The 24,180-nt window shown below is 46.5% G+C and overlaps 1 protein-coding gene across 1 annotated transcript in view; it reads left to right on the top strand.

Annotated features, from left to right (window-relative positions):
- ACP6 (acid phosphatase 6, lysophosphatidic) overlaps positions 1-19,847 on the top strand; it is a 54,957-nt gene extending 35,110 nt beyond the window's left edge. Inside the window, exons 8-11 of the mRNA XM_040339050.1 lie at positions 1,520-1,620; positions 7,448-7,543; positions 10,296-10,461; positions 19,377-19,847. Coding sequence (XP_040194984.1) covers positions 1,520-1,620; positions 7,448-7,543; positions 10,296-10,461; positions 19,377-19,526 — 513 coding nt within the window. The 3' untranslated portion in view covers positions 19,527-19,847. The remainder of the gene's footprint in view (positions 1-1,519; positions 1,621-7,447; positions 7,544-10,295; positions 10,462-19,376) is intronic.
- Positions 19,848-24,180: the final 4,333 nt, after the last annotated feature.

Here is a 24,180-nt window from a genome sequence, read left to right as displayed (position 1 = left end):
AATTAGGCGGGCTTACGCCGGCCAATTGACGCTACGCCGCCGCAACTTATGGAGCAAGTGCTTTGTGAATACTGCACTTGCCTGTCAAAGTTGCGGAGGCGTAGCGTAAATACAATACGCCCGCACACAAATACGCGCTCCCTACGAGAATCTGGGCCAGGTTGTTTTATGAAAAAATATCAAAATGTAATAATTGTTAAAAACAGATTCCAACGGTTGTTATGGACCACAATAGTTGTATGACAGTGTGCAGGTAGCCAACAAGTTTCGCACAGATGTGCTTCGTCAGGGCCTTGCAACTTTTCTTTTGAATAGTGTGGTCTGTGTATGACATAAGAATACGCCATTAATATACAACATATAATATTACATAGTACATTACATATTTATATCAGTAGATAAAGAATTACTGTGTGCTCACCAATTCTGCTAAATACTGAGTCAGATGTACCAGAACGCAACCCAGAAGTCCTATTGGCGAGACGGACAGAATGCCGAGACACTGACCAGTGGTAATCGGATACATGTTTCTACCACCCTCAGACCGCCCATCTAAAACATAACATGCACATAACATAACAAGCCCAGGAGGTGGCGCTCAGAGTTTCCATTTCAAGTCTATGGGCCAGATTCTTAAACGAGATACGACGGCGTATCTCCAGATACGACTGCGTATCTCCAGATACGCCGTCGTATCTCTATGTTGCGCGGTCGTATCTATGCGCCTGATTCTTAGAATCAGTTGCGCATAGATTTCCCGTAGATCCGACTAGCGTAACTGTGTTACACCGTCGTATCGTAACTGCATATTTACGCTGGCCGCTAGGTGGCGCTTCCGTCTAATTCCACGTCGAGTGTGCAAATTAGCTAGATACGCGAATTACCGAACATACGCCGGCCGACGCAGTAAAGTTACGCCGTTTACGTTGGGCTTTTCCCGGCGTATAGTTACCCCTGCTATATGGTGGCGTAAGTGCGGCATACCGATGTTAAGTATGGCCGTCGTTCCCGCGTCGAAATTTGAAAAAGTTACGTCGTTTGCGTAAGTCGTCCGTGAATGGGGCTGGACGTTATTTACGTTCACGTCGAAACCAATACGTCCTTGCGGCGTACTTTGAAGCAATGCACACTGGGAAATTCCACGGACGGCGCATGCGCCGTTCAGGAAAAACGTCAATCACGTCGGGTCACAGTACATTTACATAAAACACGCCCCTCTGATCCAAATTTGAATTAGGCGGGCTGCCAGCAGCCAATTTACGCTACGCCGCCGCAACTTACGGAGCAAGTGCTTTGAGAATACAGCACTTGCCCGTCTAAGTTGCGGAGGCGTAACGTAAATCGGATACGTTACGCCCGCACAAAGATACGCGCTCCTACGAGAATCTGGCCCTTTGTGTGTGTGTGTGTGTGTGTGTGTGACTTTATAGTGTATGTAGAATGGATACAGTCCTCCTCCAGTGTGGAACTCGGGTACATTTATTGTGCAATCATTTTTTTAACTGTTTTCTCTCTTTAGGTGCATGGATTTCCCTTCTCTGTGAAATATAAAAGCCATCTGCAGAAAACGGAGCAAAGAGCCCTCAACATTGTCTCCTATATGGTGGGGCCTAATAACAGGTGAGATCAACTTTGTTCATAGATGTTGGGGGAATTGTTGCTTTGGTAATGCAGATAAATGATTAGGTCGTGTGAGTTTGTTGTGCAGAGTAACAGCGCCTTGAAAAAGTATTCATACCCCTTGACATTTTCCACATTTTGTCGTGTTACAACCAAAAACATAAATGTATTTTATTGGGATTTTATGTGATAGACCAACACAAAGTGGCACATAATTGCGAAGTGGAAGGGAAATTTAGAAATGGTTTTGCCTTTTATTAAATCAACCCCTATGTCTTTTTTACTTTTATTTTTTTTTAACCACTTAAGCCCCGGACCATTTTGCAGCTAAATGCCCAGGCCAGGTTTTGCGATTCGGCACTGCGTCGCTTTAACAGACAATTGCGCGGTTGTGCGACGTGGCTCCCAAACAAAATTGGCGTCCTTTCTTCCCCACAAATAGAGCTTTCTTTTGGTGGTATTTGATCACCTCTGCGGTTTTTATTTTTTGCGCTATAAACAAAAATAGAGCGACAATTTTGAAAAAAATGCAATATTTTTTACTTTTTGCTATAATAAATATCACCCAAAAATATATATATAATTTTTTTTCTCTCAGTTTAGGCCGATACGTATTCTTCTACCTATTTTTGGTAAAAAAAAATCGCAATAAGCGTTTATCGATTGGTTTGCGCAAAATGTATAGCGTTTACAAAATAGGGGATAGTTTTATTGCATTTTTATAAATTTTTTTTTTTTTTTTTACTACTATTGGCGGCGATCAGCGATTTTTTTCGTGACTGTGACATTATGGCGGACACTTCGGACAATTTTGACAAATTTTTGGGACCATTGTAATTTTCACAGAAAAAAATGCATTTAAATTGCATTGTTTATTGTGAAAATGACAGTTGCAGTTTGGGAGTTAACCACAGGGGGCGCTGTAGGAGTTAGGGTTCACCTAGTGTGTGTTTACAACTGTAGGGGGGTGTGGCTGTAGGACTGACGTCATCGATCGAGTCTCCCTATAAAAGGGATGACTCGATCGATACGCCTCCACAGTGAAGCACGGGGAAGCCGTGTTTACATACGGCTCTCCCCGTGCTTCAGCCCTGGGGAGCGATCGCGACGGATCGGCTATAAACGAATAGCCGCGCCGTCGTACCGGATCGCTCCCCCGAGGGAATCCGCCCGCAGCGGAGGGGGTCCCAATCGGACCCCCCACCCGCTAGAAGGCAAGGACGTATATATATATATATATATATGTCCTTCTGCCTGTCCGTGCCATTCTGCGGACGTAAATAGTCGTGCGGCGGGCGTTAAGGGGTTAAACCGGATGTGGACCACCCCCCACGTACATTTACTGCGGCAGGGCAGCTGCTCTGGGCGGAATTGCGTGCCTGTACATGTATCTGCACTCCCAGGACACAGTGATGTCACTGCACGCCGTCCCAGACACGTTTCGTCATAAGTCTGACGTTTTCAATGGGGATGTGATCCCCATTGAAAACGTCAGACTTACGACGAAACGCGTCTGATACGGCGTGCAGTGACGTCACCACGTTTAACGCAAGGAGGAAGGGCTCCTATTGTGCCGGCCGGCATTTGTTTGTACATGCCTACAGTTCATGGATGTCTGTGAGAGTGATTGTATCTTTATTAAACCTGATTTTTAAACGTTATCACGCTATGGTCCGGTTTCCTTTTATTATGGTATGACCCACGGATTGGTCGTCTGACACGCATCTGAGTCTCCATACTCTGAGGATAATCCCACTGTGGTTCCGTTCACCCTGGTTTCATCTTGCTGTTGGATCATTATACACTGCTGTTGTTTAGCTGCAATCTGGTAAGCTGCTCTCCATGTGGTGGTGGTTTCCACGGATGTCAAGTGCACCTGGGTGTTGTCCGTCCTGATCTCCAATATCTGAGGCGTTTCTCCATCATTCAACCTCTATTTGGACTTTTGTTCATTTTGTTATATTTATACCTGCCTTGTTTGCTGAGTGTGTGTGTGTGTGTGTGTGTGTGTATATATATATATATATGTATATATGTATGTATGTGTGTGTGTGTGTGTGTATGTGTGTATGTATGTATGTATGTATATATATATGTATATATGTATATATGTATATATATATATATATATATATATATATATATATATATATATATATATATATATATATATATATATATATATAATGTGTATATACACACACACACACACACACACACACATAAGTTGGCGCAGTTTTCTTTTTTTCTACAATTAACCCTTTGATTGCCCCTGATAACCCCTTCCCTACCAGTGTCATTAGTACAGTGACGGTGAATTTTTTTTTTTTTAAGCACTGATCACTGTATTAGGCCTGGTTCACACCTATGCATTTTGCAGATTTGCACTGCAGTCCATTTAACATGGTTTCCTATGGAACATTTCTGTAAATGCATAGGTGTGTACTTGTACTCCCGCAAATGCCCCCGATGCCTCATCCAATACTCGCCCCCCCGCCGCCGCTTGGTTAATGCGGGCGGGGAACATTACAGCTTTCATTTGAATAGCTGTAGTGTTTCCCGCCGCGCCGCCTTGCTCGGGTGAACTGTCCAATCCCGAGCAAGGGGGAGTGTCTATACGCAGCGCAGCGCGAAACACTACAGCTATTCAAATGAAAGCTGTAATGTTCCCCGCCCGTATTAACCAAGCGTCGGCGCGGCAGCATGTAGGTAAGGGGGACATGGCTGCATGTAGGTAAGGGGGACATGGCTGCATGTAGGTAAGGGGGACATGGCTGCATGTAGGTAAGGGGGACATGGCTGCAAATATGGGGGGGGGACATGGCTGCATATATGGGGGGGACATGGCTGCATATATGGGGGGGATATGGCTGCATATATGGGGGGGGGTATGGCTGCATATATGGGGGGGACATGGCTGCATTTGGGGACACAAAGTACTTGAAAAAAAGTATCGGTACTTGTAGTCAGTCCTAAAAAAGTGGTATCCAGACAACCCTAATAAATACAAATTCCAAAAATCTATCCCATAGTTTGTAGACGCTATAACTTTTGCGCAAACCAATCAATAAAACGCTTATTGCGATTTTTTTTTTTTTTTTTTTTTTTACCAAGAATACGTATCGGCCTAAACTGAAGAAAAAATGTGTTTTTTTTTTAATATCTTTTTTGGGGATATTATTATTTATTATTATTTATTATTATTATTATAGCAAAAACTGAAAAATATTGAATCTTTTTCAAACTGGTCGCTCTATTTTTGATTATAGTGCAAAAAATTAAAACCACAGAGGAGATCAAATGCCACCAAAAGAAAGTCCTATTTGTGGGAAAAAAAAAACAAGGATGTCAATTCTGTTTGGGAGCCACGTCGCACGACCGCGCAATTGTCAGCTAAAGCGACACAGTGCCGAATCGCAAAAAGTGGCACTTTATTGGGATTTTTTTTACCAAAAATATGTAGCGGAATACATATTGGCCTAAATTGATGAGGAAATTTATATATATGTATTTTTTTTTTGTTTTTATTGGCAATGTTTTATAGCAGAAAGTTCCCCTATAACAAGCCGCTTGTGCATGCTAGCTCCTGAGTCCAGCTCTGTGTCCATTGACACACAGAGCACAGCTCGGCCTCGCCCCCACATCCCCCCCTCACTGGCTGTGATTTGATAGAAGCGGTAGCCAATGGCTCCCTCTGTTGTGCCTGAGCCAATGAGGAGGGAGAATGCTGAGAGCCGCTGCTCTTGTGCACATCCTGTATGGGCAAGTAGGCACCCATTGCAGTCTCAAGTCTTTCTGAGTATGATGCTACAAGCTCGGCACACCTATTTTTGAGGGATGTTCTCCCATTCATCTTTGCAGGACCTCTCAAGCTCCATCAGATTGGATGGGAAGCGTCGGCGTACAGCCATTTTCAGATCTTTCCAGAGATGTTCAAGTCTGGTCTCTGGCTGGGCCACTCGAGGACATTCACAGAGTTGGCCTGTAGCCACTCCTTTGTTATCTTGGCTGTGTGCTTAGGGTCGTCGTCCTGTTGGAAGATGAACCTTCTCCCCAGTCTGAGGTCCAGAGCACTCTGGAGCAGGTCTTCATCAAGGATGTCTCTGTACATTGCTGCATTTGTCTTTCCCTCGATCCTGACTAGTCTCACAGTTCCTGCCGCTGAAAAACATCCCCACAGCATTATGCTGCCACCACCATGCTTCACTGTAGGGATGGTATTGGCCAGGTGATTAGCGGTGCCTGGTTTCCTCCAAACATGACACTTGCCATTCAGGCCAGAGAGTTCAATATGTGTTTCATCAGACCAGAACATTTCGTTTCTCATGATCTGAGAGTCCTTCAGGTGCCATTTGGCAAACTCCAGACAGGCTGTCATGTGCTTTTTTTCTAAGGAGTGGCTTCCGTCTGGCCACTCCCCCATACAAGCCTGATTGGTGGAGAGCTGCAGAGATGGTGGTTCTTCTGGAAGATTCTCCTCTGTTAGTCAGGAGGTGAACGAGAACCCGATGATCACTCTAAGACCCTTCTCCTCCGATCGCTCACTTTGGCTGGGCTGACGCTCTAAGAAGAGTCCTGGTGTTTCCAGACTTCTTCCATTTACAGATGATGGAGGCCACTGTGCTCATTGGGACGTTCAATGCTGCAGAAATGTTTCTGTTCCCTTCCCTAGATCTGTGGCTCCATACAATCTTGTCTCGGAGGTCTACAGACAATTCCTTGGACTTCATGGCTTGGTTTGTGCTCTGACATGCACTGATAACTGTGGGACCTTTATATAGACAGGTGTGTGCCTTTCCAAATCATGTCCAATCAACTGAATGTACCACAGGTGGACTCCAATCAAGTTGTAAAAACATCTCAAGGATGATCAGTGGAAACAGGAGGCACCTGAGATCAATTCAGTGTCATGGCGAAGGCTGTGAATACTTATGTACATGGGATATTTTTATTTTTAATAAATTTGCAAAGAATTCAAACAAAGTTCTTTCACGTTGTCATTATGGGGTATTGTTTTTCGAATTTTAAAGGTAAATAATGAATTTAATCCAATTTGGAATAAGGCCGTAACATAACAAAATGTGGAAAAAGTGAAGCGCTGTGAATACTTTCCGGATGCACTGTATGTAACATGTTATGTAAGGTGAACTTATCCTTCAAATCTCATCAGCATGTTTCCAGGACCCCAGAGCTGGGTGGGTGTAGATCCAATGCATGTCGGGGCGGGTGGGTTTACAGAAGCACAACCCCCAACAGTTACCGTATTTATTGGGGTATAGCACGATCCCGCGTATAGCGCGCACCCCTAAAGTTGGGCAGAAATTCCTGTGGAAAAAAGGATTTTGTACTTACAGTTTTGGTGTCTCGCGCGGCGTCCATCGGCGGCCTCTTCGTCGGGTCCGGCGTTCTTCTGCGGCGTCCTCGCTTGTTTCCCGCTTTCCCGTGCCGAGTTTGAATACTGCGCCGGCATATACCGAGCGCAGTACTCTCGGGCAGGCTCGGCTACTGTCGCGCTCACGTCCTGTACGTCCAGGACGTGAGCGCGGAAGGAGCCAAGACTGCCCGACTATACACGAGTGTACTGCGCTCGGTATATGTCAGCGCAGTATTCAAACTTGGCGCGGGTATCGGCGTGTATCGTGCACCCACGATTTTGCCCTTATTTTCAGGGCAAAAAAGTGCGCGGTATACGCCGATAAATACGGTATAACAGTGTATAGACTAAAGGAATTTTCCATCCTGACATTTTGCCTCCTTTTTTTTTTTTTTCCACTGAACTCCAAATTTGTTGGTTGTGGAAAATGATGCCATTTGTTTTATATTCTAGGGAAGTGTTGAAGCTGATGGTGGGGCCGTTCCTGTACATCCTACAGAGGAACATGCTGGCAGTAACAAGGAATACGCCGCCTGCTACACCTTCCAGGTACATATTGATATTTAACCAGCAATGTCTGTATGGAACCTAAAACTGGTGCAAGTTGTTGTTCTTTTTGAAAACCATTTTCTTTTCCGTTCATGGACGGACACAGCAGTCTTTGACCTTAGGGTTATATCCGCTTCCTTCAGGAGAGTTTAGGCAGAAACAAAGCACTTTAAGTGTTAACAACACTTTCCTCAGTGCAGCTCCTCCCAGGGGGCGTGGTTCCCCGGGTATAACCCACACCCTGCTCTAGCATCTTCCAGTTTTTTTCTGCCTAAGGACAGGCACTCTAGAGGCCTGTACTCTGGAGATTTTTTTTCTTGCGATTTTCTCGCTTTTTATTATTTTGTTCCTGCATTTTTGCTGTGTTGTTTTTCCACCCCTCGAATTTTTTTGACACTGTTTGGGGGACGTCCCTAAGGTCAATGGCTGCTGTGTCCATCCATGAACGGAAGAGAAAATAGGATTTTTGTACTCACCGTAAAATCCATTTCTCTGAGTTCATGGACGGACACAGCACCCACCCCTCCTTTTGTTTGTACTGCTTGTTACGAACTGGAAGCTGCTAGAGCAGGGTGTGGGTTATATCCGGGGAACCACGCCCCCTGGGAGGGGCTGCACTGAAGAAAGTGTTGTTAACACTTAAAGTGCTTTGTTTCTGCCTAAACTCTCCTGAAGGAAGCGGATATAACCCTAAGGTCAAAGGCTGCTGTGTCCGTCCATGAACTCAGAGAAATGGATTTTACGATGAGTACAAAAATCCTATTTTTCTAGTGCAGTGATCCTAACTTATCCTTACTGATTTGCGATTGGCTGCCTTAGCCTTTGAACATTGATGGTCATACACCTAGCAAAGGATGTGTACATAGATGGCAAAATGGTCGCTACTTTTTTTTCAGCTCAGATTCTAATTTGTTACTCCCATGTATACATCTCTGCAAAATAACTATCACTCAGTACATCTCTCCAATACATGCACATTCCTCCTCCATGATGATCCATCCGGAAATCCGGTGAGCTCCTAACATCCTGTCCTCATGTTATAGAGAGGGGGAGGTGTTTGGAAATTCTAGCACACTTCCTGTCCTAAAATGACAATGATCCTCCTGTATACATATAATATGATGGGCGTTGTCACCCTAGGACATGAAGTGTGTTACTGGCAGGATCACCAGGTTAGCATTAAAGTGGATTTATTTTTTATTTTTTTATGTCACAGTGTAGAGTATAAGATTTCCTATCATCTGTGCCCAGTCTTGCCACACAGAGTTAATCCAGTTCTGAGCAATCCTCTTTTATTGTTCAGTGAAAATTAACAGACTTCCAGATAAAACCCTGTCTAAATAAAAAGTCTTTTCCTCTCTCCTTGCTTTGAGTGACGGGTTATTTACATATCTACCTCGGACATGTTTATCATATGTTATGTTATGTTTATCATAATATGAGGTGATCCACAGTATAAAAAGTGAGAAATCCACCCCTCCCCCACATAACACATCCTGGTAATATACAATGAACTGTGGATCACCTCATATTATGATAAACATAACATATGATAAACATGTCCAAGCTAGATATGTAAATAACCTGTAACACAAAGCAAGGAGAGAGGAAAGGACTTTTTATTTTTATCTGGAAGTCTGTTAATTTTCACTGAACAATAAAAGTGGATTGCTCAGAGCTGGATTAACTTAAAATGTGTTGGGTTTACATCCACTTTAAGGGGGAAAAAATGAAATAATTGCAGCCACTAAGGCCCAGATTCTCTAAAAAACGCGTATCTTTAGGCCGGCGTAGCGTATCTCAGATACACTATTAAAATTAAATTGCGCCCGCTCAATGCCTAGTCGACGTGAACGTAACTTACGTCCAGCCCCATTCACGGACCACTTACACAAACCACGTAAAACGTGAACAATTTGACGCTGTTCCGACGTCCATACCTAACATTGGTACGCCTCATAGAGCAGGGGTAACTATACGCCGAAAAAAGCCTCCTGCAAACTACGTAAAAAAATGCGCCGGCCGCACGTACGTTTGAGAATCGGCGTATCTAGCTCATTACCATATTCGACGTGTAAATCGACGGAAGCGCCACCTAGCGGCCAGCGTAAATATGCAACTTAGATACAACGGCGTAAGAGACTTACGCCGGTCGGATCTAAGACAAATCTATGCGTAACTGATTCTAAGAATCAGGCGCATAGATACGACGCCTCTAACGAGTTACGACGGCGTCTCTGGAGATACGCCGGCGTAACTCCTACGAGAATCTGGGCCCGAGACCCGGTTCACACTGGGGCGACACAGCCGCCTGACAAGTCGCGTCCCATTGTAGTGAATGGAATCGTTCTAATAGGAGCGACGCAAGTCACTCCGACTTAGAAAAAGGTTCCTGTACGACTTTGGGGGGCGATTCGGTGCGACTTGCATTGACTTCAATACTGAAGTCATTTTGCAAGTTGCCTCTCAAGACGCCTTGAGATCGCCTTGCCGAGTCGCCCCCAAAGTCGTGTCGCCTGTGTGTGAACCGGCTCTTAATGTACAGATCGGTAACTGCAATATGTTACATTTGTCTTCTTGGGTTTGGATACATTTTAAATAAAAAGCTCTAGGCTACTGTTCAGATATATAAAAGTTAGTTACATTTATGCTATAAAGATGGGCAATGAAAAAGGAACATTTTAATAAAATCCCATTGGTTGGCGCCATTCCTGACAGGTGCTCTTTAAAGGCTCTCCTTTTCCCTTTGCAGGAAGCTTTTCCTTTACGCTGCTCATGATGTGACTATAATTCCCCTCCTTATGGCTCTGGGGATCTTCGATCAGAAGTGGCCTCCATACGCTGCTGATCTGACACTGGAGCTCTACCAGCACCGATCGTCCAAGGCGTGGTTTGCCCGACTCAACTACAATGGGCAGGTAGGTTATGGACTCTCTTCTCTCCCCTAAATATTGCAGCTACAGGTGTGATTCTCTTTTTCATGATTACTTTAACTGACAGACGTTGTACCCAAACAAAATGTATGTCCTGTTAACATCAGGGGCAATCAAAGGGTTAACTGTGTTCCCTCACTGTGTGTTCTAACTGGATGGGGGATGGGCTCATTGGTACGAGCAATTTGCACAGCCGAGCCAACCCTTTGCAGTAAAACTGTGGCGACTGGTCAGCAAGCGGTTAAAATGCCTTGATGGGTGGGTGTCGGTCTGGAGGAGTGGGCATCCCTAAACGGGGCTAATCAGGCTGTATTTGCATGCATACATATTAACCGCTTAAGGACCGCCTCCTGCACATGTACGTCGGCAGAATGGCACGGCTGGGCACATGTACGTACAGGTACGTCCTCTTTAAGTGCCTAGCCGTGGGGCGCGGGCGCGCTCCCGCGACCCGGTCCGAAGCTCTGTGATCGTGACCCGATCGCTAATGGAGTCCCGCGATCAGTCCCCGGAGCCTAAGAACGGGGAGAGCCGTGTGTAAACACAGCTTCCCCGTTCTTCACTGTGGCGCCGTCATCTATCGTGTGATCCCTGATATAGAGAAACCACAATCAATGACGTCAGACCTACAGCCACACACCCCCTACAGTTAGAAACACATATTAGGTCACACATAACCCCTTCAGCGCCCCCTTGTGGTTAACTCCCAAACGGCAACTGTCATTTTCACAATAAACAATGCATTTTAAAAGCATGTTTTGCTGTGAAAATGACAATGGTCCCAAAAATGTGTCAAAATTGTCCGAAGTGTCCGCCATAATGTCGCAGTCACGAAAAAAAACGCAGATGGCCGCCATTAGTAGTAAAAAAAAAAAAAACATAAAAATGCAATAAAACTATCCCCTATTTTGTAAACGCTAAACGCCTAAACTAAGGAGGAATTTTTTTTTATATATATATATTCTATCAAAAAGTAAAAAATATTGAATTTTTTTTCAAAATTGTCGCTCTATTTTTGTTTATAGCGCAAAAAAAATAAAAACCGCAGAGGTGATCAAATGCCACCAAAAGGAAGCTCTATTTGTGGGGAAAAAAGGACGTCAATTTTGTTTGGGAGCCACGTCGCACTCGCCACGCGCAATTGTCAGGGTTTCTTGTCTTGTGTTGTGTGTTGCTATATCCTTTTGCTATTTGATGCAGTGTCCTTCGGATAGATGTCACGTTTAACTACTACCTCCCATTGGGGAGTTATATTTATCCTTACACTGTATGCGGTGTCACTCGTTTGGTCCTCTGGTTCCCCACGGTCTTGGTAGGGACAATGCGCCCCCTTTTCTTTTCTTTTTGATGTGTATGTAGTCTCCTGACTATAGTGACACTACCTATACTATGTAAACTGACATTACTGTGTATCGCCATAAATCATGTTGGGCCCTTTTATGTTTCTTTTCCTTGGTTTGTATTTGCATGCAGACTTCCCTAGGTAGCTCTCGCATGTAATATGAAAGAACTAAAATCCAGTCAATGAAATGGACTAGATGATGCTGGATGTCCTCCAGCCAGAAAATGAGGCAGGCTCCCTCTGACTTGCTACAGCTCCTAATGCACACTATGAGAGGCGGTGGCGGTGCGTCCATAAGGGGAGCACGGGCGCCGCCCCCTCTCGTTCACCATAGATAGATCCATGCAATGCATGAATCCAACTATCTATGGTCGCCGCTGCCACCCCCTATTCAGGTGCCCGACCCTTTTTCGGACGCCAGGCACATGAATTACTGTGGCGGGGTATTTTTTTGGAAGCACCTGATTAGAGCCGAAGGCTCCAATAGGCATCCAAAAAGGTGAACAGCCTCTCAGCCAATCGGGTGCTCGGGTCTGTCACCTGATTAGCTGAAACGACAGGCGCTGTGATTGGACGCTGCCTATCGGGCGTCCAATCATAGCAGAGGATGGGAAGAGAGGACGGGAGAAGACATTGAGGAGCGTGGAGGACATCTCCGTGACCTGCTGCCCCAACGAGACAAGGTAAGTGCCAGGCAGGCAGTTGATGAGTACAGTATATGCGTTTGCTGGCGCAGTGGTGGCAATTGATGGGCACTCTGGCAGCTATTGAATACAGTATATGTGTTTGATGGGCACAGTGGCGGCAATTGATAGGCACAGTGGCTGCGTTTGATGGGCACACTGACAGCAATTTATGAGTACAGTATATGCATTTGCTGGCTCAGTGGTGGCAATTGATGGGCTCAGTGGTGGCAATTGATGGGCTCAGTGGTGGCAATTGATGGGCTCAGTGGTGGCAATTGATGGGGCTCAGTGGTGGCAATTGATGGGGCTCAGTGGTGGCAATTGATGGGGCTCAGTGGTGGCAATTGATGGGGCTCAGTGGTGGCAATTGATGGGCTCAGTGGTGGCAATTGATGGGCTCAGTGGTGGCAATTGATGGGCTCAGTGGTGGCAATTGATGGGCTCAGTGGTGGCAATTGATGGGCTCAGTGGTGGCAATTGATGGGCTCAGTGGTGGCAATTGATGGGCACAGTGGTGGCAATTGATGGGCACAGTGGTGGCAGTTGATGGGCACACTGGCAGCAATTGATGGGCACACTGGCAGCAATTGATGAGTACAGTATATGCATTTGCTGGCTCAGTGGTGGCAATTGATGGGCACAGTGGTGGCAATTGATGGGCACAGTGGTGGCAATTGATGGGCTCAGTGGTGGCAATTGATGGGCTCAGTGGTGGCAATTGATGGGCTCAGTGGTGGCAATTGATGGGCTCAGTGGTGGCAATTGATGGGCTCAGTGGTGGCAATTGATGGGGCTCAGTGGTGGCAATTGATGGGGCTCAGTGGTGGCAATTGATGGGGCTCAGTGGTGGCAATTGATGGGGCTCAGTGGTGGCAATTGATGGGGCTCAGTGGTGGCAATTGATGGGCTCAGTGGTGGCAATTGATGGGCTCAGTGGTGGCAATTGATGGGCTCAGTGGTGGCAATTGATGGGGCTCAGTGGTGGCAATTGATGGGCTCAGTGGTGGCAATTGATGGGCTCAGTGGTGGCAATTGATGGGCTCAGTGGTGGCAATTGATGGGCTCAGTGGTGGCAATTGATGGGCACAGTGGTGGCAATTGATGGGCACAGTGGTGGCAGTTGATGGGCACACTGGCAGCAATTGATGGGCACACTGGCAGCAATTGATGAGTACAGTATATGCATTTGCTGGCTCAGTGGTGGCAATTGATGGGCACAGTGGTGGCAATTGATGGGCACAGTGGTGGCAATTGATGGGCTCAGTGGTGGCAATTGATGGGCTCAGTGGTGGCAATTGATGGGCTCAGTGGTGGCAATTGATGGGCTCAGTGGTGGCAATTGATGGGCTCAGTGGTGGCAATTGATGGGCACAGTGGTGGCAATTGATGGGCACAGTGGTGGCAGTTGATGGGCACAGTGGCGGCAATTGATGGGCACACTGGCAGCAATTGATGGGCACACTGGCAGCAATTGATGAGTACAGTATATGCATTTGCTGGCTCAGTGGTGGCAATTGATGGGCACAGTGGTGGCAATTGATGGGCTCAGTGGTGGCAATTGATGGGCACAGTGGTGGCAATTGATGGGCACAGTGGTGGCAATTGATGGGCACAGTGGTGGCAATTGATGGGCACAGTGGTGGCAATTGATGGGCACAGTGGTGGCAATTAATGGGCACAGTGGTGGCAATTGATGGGCACAGTGGTGGCAATTGATGAGTACAGAATATGCGTTTGCTGGCACAGTGGTGGCAATTGATGGGCACACTGGCAGCAATTGATGGGCACACTGGCAGCAATTGATGGGCACACTGGCAGCAATTGATGGGCACAGTATATGCGTTTGGTGGCACAGTGTTGGCAATTGATGGGCACACTGGCAGCAATTGATGAGTACAGTATATGCATTTGCTGGCTCAGTGGTGGCAATTGATGGGCACAGTGGTGGCAATTGATGGGCACAGTGGTGGCAATTGATGGGCACAGTGGTGGCAATTGATGGGCACAGTGGTGGCAATTGATGGGCACAGTGGTGGCAATTGATGGGCACAGTGGTGGCAATTGATGGGCTCAGTGGTGGCAATTGATGGGTACAGTATATGCGCTTGATGGGCACAGTGGCGGCGTTTGGGCACAGTGGTGGCAATTGATGGGCACAGTGGCTGCAATTGATGGTGTTTTTTTCAGATTGTTTCACCCCCCCAAAGATTTGAGCACCAGCCGCCACTGATGAGAAGCTCACAGTGTGCGGGGAACTCGGAGTAAGCAAGACTGAAGGGAAAGCCGGAGTTGAGCTTTAAGGAACATCTGTGCGCCTCGCTCAGCCCGGATAAATTAACGGTTCCAGAGCAATCACAAAGTCTTTACTAACCATTAACCTCCTGCGATTATCGCCGTGGCTTCCGGCAGATTAATCTGTCAGCACTTGGCGAGCGCACCTTCTCATGTGTACATGAAATCCCATAATGAGTATTGCAGTTTCACGCCTTGCGTTTCCAGGATTGTATGAAATCCCGCGGTCAGTCTTGGGAGATCAGGGTAGTGATTAAACACAAGAACATCGCTTCTTTGCGTCTCTCGTTATTGATTTTTACATTGAATTAAACAGTCTGCCCTTCCCTGTGGCTTATTAGAACTCCTTGTACTGTTCCTCCTATAAATAAAGTCAGTGGCGCTTCCCAGCGACCCGCCGGGCCTCTGCTGACTGCATTATGGCCAGACACCCCGATCATTCACAGCAAATGAAGTCCACTCCTCTCTCCCACTACATGTTCTGCCATCCTCCGAGCCAGAAAAAGACCCCCCACAAATCTGAACTACGCAGGTTAAACAGACATGTTCGTAGCATACACTTACAAATACACAATATTGCCAAAAGTATTGGGACGCCTGCCTTTACACGCACCTGGGGCCAGATTCACAAAGAGATACGACGGTGTATCACCTGATACGCCGTCGTATCTCTGAGTTCCGTCGGTCGGATCTATTCGCCTGATTCATAGAATCAGGTTTTGCATAGATCTCCCTAAGATCCGACAGGTGTAAGTGACTTACACCGTCGGATCTTAGGCTGCAATCTCACGCTGTCCGCTAGGTGGCGCTTCCGTTTGTATACGCGAGGGATATGCAAATGAGGAGTTGCGCCGATTCAGAGACGAAAACGACCGCCCGGCGTTTTTTTTTTTTTACGTCGTTTGCGTTCGGCTTATTCCGGCGTATAGTTAGCCCTGGGTCTATGAGGCACAGCCAATGTTAAGTATGGTCGTCGTTCCCGCGACTAAATTTGATTTTTTTACGTCGTTTGCTTAAGTCGTTCGCGAATACGGATGGACGTAATTTGCGTAAACGTCAAAAGCAAGACGAGTTGCCGACGTAATTTGGAGCATGCGCACAGGGATTCATTTGCGGCCGGCGCATGCGCAGTTCGTTCGACGCGGGGACGCGCATCATTTAAATGATACACGCCCCCTACCCGCCGAATTTAATTTCCGCCGGGTAGTTTACGCTACGCCGCCGCAACTTTACAGGCAAGTGCTTTGTGAATACAGTACTTGCCTGAAAAACTTGCGGCGGCGTAACGTAAATGAGTTGCGTTACGCCAGCAGAAAGATCCGCTGATCTTTCTGAATCTGGCCCCTGATCTTTACTGGCATCCCAGTCTTAGTCTGTAGGGTCCAATATTGAGTTGGCCCGCCCTTTGCAGCTATAACGGCTTCAACTCTTCTGGGAAGGCCGTCCACAAGGTTTAGGAGTGTGTCTGTGGGAATGTCTGACCATTCTTCCAGAAGAGCATTTGTGAAGTCAGGCACTGATGTTGGACAGTAAAGTCCCTTTCACAAGGGGTAGATCAGTAATGATCCGCCTCCGTATGCTCAGCGGGGATCGCTCTGTGGATCCCCGCTGAGCCGGTGGATGACAGAGCGGTCTCCGCACACTGTGCAGGGACCGCCCTGTCTTTTCTCCGCTCTCCCCTATGCGGGGGATCGGATGTATGTCCGTGTTCATCCGATCCGCAAACAGAAGGAAAAATAGGGTTTTCTTCCATCTGCAGAATCGGATCATTGCGGAGGCAGACGAGATCGGGTGTCAGAGGATGTTCATCCGCTAACACCCGCAATCTCATAGGGACCAATGTATGTCCCTTTTTCATCCGCAAACGGATGGATGAAAAAGCAGACATGGAGTCCGCATGTGTGAAAGGGGCCTTAGTAAAAAATCTCCATGAGCGACGCTTTAAAAATAATAATAATTCTACTATCTAGAACTATTGCTCAGATGTTTTCGGCGACACCTCACATGTGTGGTGAGAACACCATTTACATATGTGGGCATGACCTACGTATACGCTCACTACTGTGCAGGAATGGGGCGATTTAAACTTTTTTTTTTTTATTACATTTCTTACACTGTCCCTTTTAAAAAAAACAATATAAAAAAAATTGGATTCCTTTTTATATATCTATAGTTGGATAGAGAGATAGATAGATAGAGATTATATATATATTATAGAGATATTATATATATATATATATATATATATATATATATATATATATATATATATATATATATATATATATATATATATATATATATATATATATATATATATACAGTGAGGAAAATAAGTATTTGAACACCCTGCTATTTTGCAAGTTCTCCCACTTGGAAATCATGGAGGGGTCTGAAATTGTCATCGTAGGTGCATGTCCACTGTGAGAGACATAATCAAAAAAATAATTCCAGAAATCACAATTTATGATTTTTTAACTATTTATTTGTATGATACAGCTGCAAATAAGTATTTGAACACCTGTCTATCAGCTAGAATTCTGACCCTCAAAGACCTGTTAAGTCTGCCTTTAAAATGTCCACCTCCACTCCATTTATTATCCTAAATTAGATGCACCTGTTTGAGGTCATTAGCTGCATAAAGACACCTGTCCACCCCATACAATCAGTAAGAATCCAACTACTAACATGGCCAAGACCAAAGAGCTGTCCAAAGACACTAGAGACAAAATTGTACACCTCCACAAGGCTGGAAAGGGCTACGGGGAAATTGCCAAGCAGCTTGGTGAAAAAAGGTCCACTGTTGGAGCAATCATTAGAAAATGGAAGAAGCTAAACATGACTGTCAATCTTCCTCGGACTGGGGCTCCATGCAAAATCTCACCTTGTGGGGTCTCAATGATCCTACGAAAGGTGAGAAATCAGCCCAGGACTACACGGGAGGAGCTGGTCAATGACCTGAAAAGAGCTGGGACCACCGTTTCCAAGGTTACTGTTGGTAATACACTAAGACGTCATGGTTTGAAATCATGCATGTCACGGAAGGTTCCCCTGCTTAAACCAGCACATGTCAAGGCCCGTCTTAAGTTTGCCAATGACCATTTGGATGATCCAGAGGAGTCATGGGAGAAAGTCATGTGGTCAGATGAGACCAAAATAGAACTTTTTGGTCATAATTCCACTAACCGTGTTTGGAGGAAGAAGAATGATGAGTACCATCCCAAGAACACCATCCCTACTGTGAAGCATGGGGGTGGTAGCATTATGCTTTGGGGGTGTTTTTCTGCACATGGGACAGGGCGACTGCACTGTATTAAGGAGAGGATGACCGGGGCCATGTATTGCGAGATTTTGGGCAACAACCTCCTTCCCTCAGTTAGAGCTTTGAAGATGGGTCGAGGCTGGGTCTTCCAACATGACAATGACCCGAAGCACACAGCCAGGATAACCAAGGAGTGGCTCTGTAAGAAGCATATCAAGGTTCTGGCGTGGCCTAGCCAGTCTCCAGACCTAAACCCAATAGAGAATCTTTGGAGGGAGCTCAAACTCCGTGTTTCTCAGCGACAGCCCAGAAACCTGACTGATCTAGAGAAGATCTGTGTGGACGAGTGGGCCAAAATCCCTCCTCCAGTGTGTGCAAACCTGGTGAAAAACTACAAGAAACGTTTGACCTCTGTAATTGCAAACAAAGGCTACTGTACCAAATATTAACATTGATTTTCTCAGGTGTTCAAATACTTATTTGCAGCTGTATCATACAAATAAATAGTTACAAAAAATCATACATTGTGATTTCTGGATTTTTTTTTTTTGATTATGTCTCTCACAGTGGACATGCACCTACGATAACAATTTCAGACCCCTCCATGATTTCCAAGTGGGAGAACTTGCAAAATAGCAGGGTGTTCAAATACTTATTTTCCTCACTGTATATATATATATATATATATATATATATATATTCTCTCTAATCTCATATCTCTCTCTCTCTCTCTCTCTCTATCTCTATCTCTATCTCTATCTCTATCTCTATCTCTATCTCTATCTCTATCTCTATCTCTATCTCTATCTCTATCTCTATCTCTATCTCTATCTCTATCTCTATCTCTCTCTCTCTCTCTCTCTCTCTCTCTCTCTCTCTCTCTCTCTCTCTCTATCTCTATCTCTATCTCTCTCTCTCTCTCTCTCTCTCTCTCTCTCTCTCTCTCTCTCTCTCTCTCTCTTTATTTATTAAAGTGTATTAAAAAAAAATCTGCTGCGCAAAAAACGTGTGACATAAAAAATAGCAGCGACCGCCATTTTATTCTCTAAGGCAGGTATATGCAGTTAGCGGACCTCCAGCTGTTGCAGAACTACAAGTCCCATGAGGCATAGCAAGACTGACAGCCACAAGCCTGACACCCAGATGCAGAAGCATGATGGGACTTGTAGTTTTGCAACAGCTGGAGGTCCGCTAATTGCCTATCCCTGCTTAAGGTCTCTGCTGAAATGAAGTATATCGTGTTTGGGGGATGTGGATAATGTATTCTATAAATGCCGCGGAATCCACCCGTTAATGTGACCCTTCTCTTCGTTTGCAGGAACAGGTGGTAAAAGGTTGTAGGGCCGGCCTGTGCCCGCTGGAGGACTTCCTGAACGCGTTTTCTACGTACGCTATGAGTCCAGAAGACTACAAGGGGCTCTGCTGCCTAAAGGAATCCGGGGAGAAAGGGAGTAGGACCAAGAAATAGCTGAATATCTCCCCAGGACACAGGAAAACGAATGGACTGACCTAAACTGGACCTAAAGCTTCAATGCACCCCAACCTGTTTTACCCCCCCCCCCCCCCCCCCCGGTCTGGAGTTTTAGGCACTGTGATTTGGCACTAGTACTCCTTTGGTGTTTTGTGCATTAGAAAAGCATCATTCTCAGTATAGAGGATGGTGCAGGTGGGGTGACCTAGTTTGAAGAGACCCTGTCACCAACCTGCAGGGAAAAGCACAGAGAAATCAAGTATTTTAACTGTTTACTGGCAGCATTTTCCATATAAAAAGAAAAATCATGTGATTGCAGTCACTTGCAATGTGCCTTTTGAACTTGCTAGAAAATTTGACTCTAGCACACCCCCTTCCCGCATAGCCCTCTCCTTTCTGAGAGTATCTGTACTGACCCAGCTCCTCTGCCCCTCCCCTTATCTCCCTATGTAATCTTCTTTTATGTAGCTGCAGGGAAGGAGTGAAGGGGAGCATATAGAGCGTCACTGCTAGAACGTCTGCTGGAGCGGCCGACATCACATCCAAGATGGCAGCATCAGTCTCCTTAACCACTTCGGCCCCGGAGGATTTGGCTGCCCAATGACCGGGCCACTTTTTGCGATTCGGCACTGCGTCGCTTTAGCTGACGATTGCGCGGTCGTGCGACGTGGCTCCCAAACAGAATTGACATCCTTGTTTTTTTTTCCCCACAAATAGAGCTTTCTTTTGGTTTGCATATGATCTTTTATGCGGTTTTATTTTTTTGCGCTATAAACAAAAATAGAGCGACCATTTTGAAAAAAAATTCAATATTTTTCACTTTTTGCTATAATAAATATCCCCAAAAAAGATATAAAAAAACAATTTTTTTCTTCAGTTTAGGCCGATACGTATTCTTGGGAAAAAAAATCGCAATAAGCGTTTTATTGATTGGTTTGCGCAAAAGTTATAGCGTCTACAAAATGGGGGATAGTTTTATGGCATTTTTATTATACATTTTTTATTTACTAGTAATGGAGGCGATCTGCGATTTTTATCGTAAAAGCGACATTATGGCGGACAGATCGGACACTTTTGACGCTTTTTTTGGACCATTGTCATTTATACAGCAATCAGTGCTATAAAAATGCACTTATTACTGTGTAAACACTGGCAGTGCAGCGGTTAAACACTAGGGGGCGAGGAAGGAGTCAAGTGTGTCCTAGAGAGTGATACTAACTTTGGGGGATGGGCTACCTGTGATGCGTCATTGATCGCTGCTCCCGATGACAGGGATCAGACACTCGCTGTCCTGTCGCTAGGCAGAACAGTGAGATGCCTTGTTTACATAGGCATCCCCCCGTTCTGCCTCTGCGTGACACCATCACCGTGTTTGCGGGGCCCACAGGCACTTTCACGGCTTCTTAAATGGGACGTACGTGTATGTCCATTTGCCTACCGCTGCCATTCTGCCGACGTATATCGGCGTGCAGCAGTCGCCAAGTGGTTGAAGGAGAAGTACAGCCAAAGCTTGTTTTGGCTGTACTTCTCCTGTGGATCACAGAGATGCCGTTCGTTCTGCAACCCGTTTTCAGCAGACAGTAGGCTGACGTCACCGAGTCGGTCCAGGCTCCGGAAGGATTATGACCATATGGTCGGGATCCACCCACAAGCCTGGACCTGCACCTGGCTCAGACTCTCAGAGAGCTGCTGGAAGCCTGAGACAGACCGCTCCCACCCCCTCCACAGCCCAGCGCTCCAGTGAGGGGGAGGGGGGCAGAGCAGAGAGCTGGTCACTGACAGTCACCAGCTCTCTGCTCAGGGAGTTCTGAGAGCCGAGTGATCGGTGGTGTTTGATCGCTCAGTTCTCGGTGTTGGAGCCGGCGGGGGACCGGTGCTGCATCCACCTAGCTAAGTATGAATCTGAAAAAAAAAAAAAGTGGCACCCCTGCACCCTTAATGGATGGGCCACCCCTGAGTTAGAACCCCTGTCAGGTTATCATTGCTGTCTACATCCCTGCTGGGTAGCTCCACCCCTATCTTTGTGACCAGGACTGAGACTGAGGCAGACATGATGGCCGCTGTGGATGTTTTGGAAGGGGGGGGGCCCAAAATGAGCAGGAACTGCGACCTATGATAGTAAAGTAGTTCACAGCTCATGGGGGGTGGGGCACACTTTGGCCTTTTCACCTGGTGACAACTAAGAGAGGTTGTTCCCCCACTTTTGGAGAGATTTTCTCTCACTTCCTGTTATGACAGGAAATTAAGAGTTTGGGACACAAATTGCAAAAAAAAAAAAACCTAACAGAAGTTTAATTATTCCTTTATACAAAATGAAAAAAAAAATTGCTTTGGAGACACTTTATGCTTTAGATTACCTTTCTAAGATTTATGATAATGATGGCCAAAGGGCGGAGACTAGTAACAGCCAATCACATTTTAGTTACTGCAGTCAGATGACTGATTAATTACTGCAGTTTTCTCTTTGCCTTGGTTAGTAATCCTGATCCTTCAGAAGCTTGTCAGAACACCATGGGGCATGTTGACATGGGTGGGCCAGTCATTGCTTTCATGGGGTGGCAGTGACGTGGGTGGGCCATTGGCTTCTCTCATGGCGTTGAGCTGACTTTGGTGGGTCATGAGCTGGAGATAACATGGGCGGCTCAGTAGATGTGCTCATGGGGGCAGAGTTAAGATGGATGGGTCGGCAGCTGCTCTCATGGGACAGAGTTGACGTGGGTGGGTCAGTAGTTGCTCTCATGGGGTTGAGGTGACGTGGGTGGGTCAGTCGTTGCTCTCATGGGACAGAGTTGACATGGGTGGGTCAGTAGTTGCTCTCATGGGGTTGAGGTGACGTGGGTGGGTCCGTCATTGCTCTCATGGGGTGGAGGTGACGTGGGTGGGTCAGTCGTTGCTCTCATGGGACAGAGTTGACATGGGTGGGTCAGTAGTTGCTCTCATGGGGTTGAGGTGACGTGGGTGGGTCCGTCATTGCTCTCATGGGGTGGAGGTGACGTGGGTGGGTCAGTCGTTGCTCTCATGGGACAGAGTTGACATGGGTGGGTCAGTAGTTGCTCTCATGGGGTTGAGGTGACGTGGGTGGGTCCGTCATTGCTCTCATGGGGTGGAGGTGACGTGGGTGGGTCAGTCGTTGCTCTCATGGGGTGGAGGTGACGTGGGTGGGTCAGTCGTTGCTCTCATGGGGTGGAGGTGACGTGGGTGGGTCAGTCGTTGCTCTCATGGGGTTGAGGTGATGTGGGTGGTTCAGTCGTGGCTCTCATGGGGTGGAGGTGACGTGGGTGGGTCAGTCGTTGCTCTCATGGGGTGGAGGTGACGTGGGTGGGCCATTAGCTGCTCACATGGCATTGAGTTGACTTTGGGTCAGTAGCTGCTCTCATGAGCTGGAGATAACATGGGCTGCTCGGTAGATGTACTCATGGGGGCAGAGCTGACATGGGTAAGTCGGTAGCTGCTCTCATGGGGCAGAGTTTTTCATGGGCGGGTCGGGAGCTGCTGTCATGCTGTGGAGTTGGCACGGGTGGGTCGTTTAGCAGCCCTCAATTGGTGGAGTTGGCATGGGCCGGTCCGTAGCGGCTTTAATGGTGCAGCGTTGACATTGGCGGGTTGGTAGCTGCTCTCATGGAATGGAGTTGTTATAGGCGGGTCTGTAGCTGCTCTCATTGGGCAACATTGACATAGGCGGGTCCGTAGCTGCTCTCATGGAATGGAGTTGTTATAGGCGGGTCTGTAGCTGCTCTCATTGGGCAGCATTGACATGGGTGGGTCAGTAGCTGCTCTCATGGGGTGGAGTTGTTATAGGAAGGTCAGTAGCTGCTCTCATTGGGTGGAGTTGGCATTGGCGGGGCCATATCGGCTTTAATGGGGCAGCGTTGACAAGGGCGGGTTGGTAGCTGCTCTCATAGGGTGGAGTTGACAAGGGCGGGTTGGTAGCTGCTCTCATAGGGTGGAGTTGACATAGGCGGGTCTGTAGCTGCTCTCATTGGGCAGCATTGACATGGGCGGGTCAGTAGCTACTCTCATGGGGGTGGGGCTTGTAGATGTAAGTAGCAACACAACTGCCAGTGCTGTGAGGACCTAATTATTTTTTTTCTTATAGTTGTTGTCATATTGTCTCTTGTCTCATTGATTTACTACACATTTCTGCTGTTTTAGTTATGTAATTCATAAGCCACCAAAGTGTACCTGTCACTTGTGTGTAATGGAGATCACCATCTTGTGGGTCCATCTTAGTGCAGCCTATTAACTTTCTAGAAACCTGTGACATCACCTTAAATCATAACTCAAAAACAGTCGGGATTTAAAATAAATAAATAATAGCTCGTATTGCAAACCGCTCGTTACTCGCAATGCAAGATATTACTAGTAATATATACAGCCCATTAGGGGCTGCTGTTGAGGCCTCCTATACCCAGTGTCAGGACAAGGAGTGACCAGGATGGGAAGCTGCCCCTGGGTGAAGAGAAGCAGGGGGAGGGGCAACAAATAGATGCAGGGTGGCACACCCATTATACAGCAGGTGGCGCAATTCTAGATCCTTGCCCTGGGCACTGGATGACCCTGTCCCAGTACCGCCTATACCTCACAAGTTGACAACCACTGCCTTTAGAGCCTCTGACTTTGCTATGTGGCCATAGTAAAACATAATTGTCTT

This window comes from Rana temporaria, chromosome 2 (genome assembly GCF_905171775.1).
Source record: "Rana temporaria chromosome 2, aRanTem1.1, whole genome shotgun sequence".
NCBI lineage: Eukaryota > Metazoa > Chordata > Amphibia > Anura > Ranidae > Rana > Rana temporaria.
This window is presented reverse-complemented; position numbering and strand designations above follow the sequence as displayed.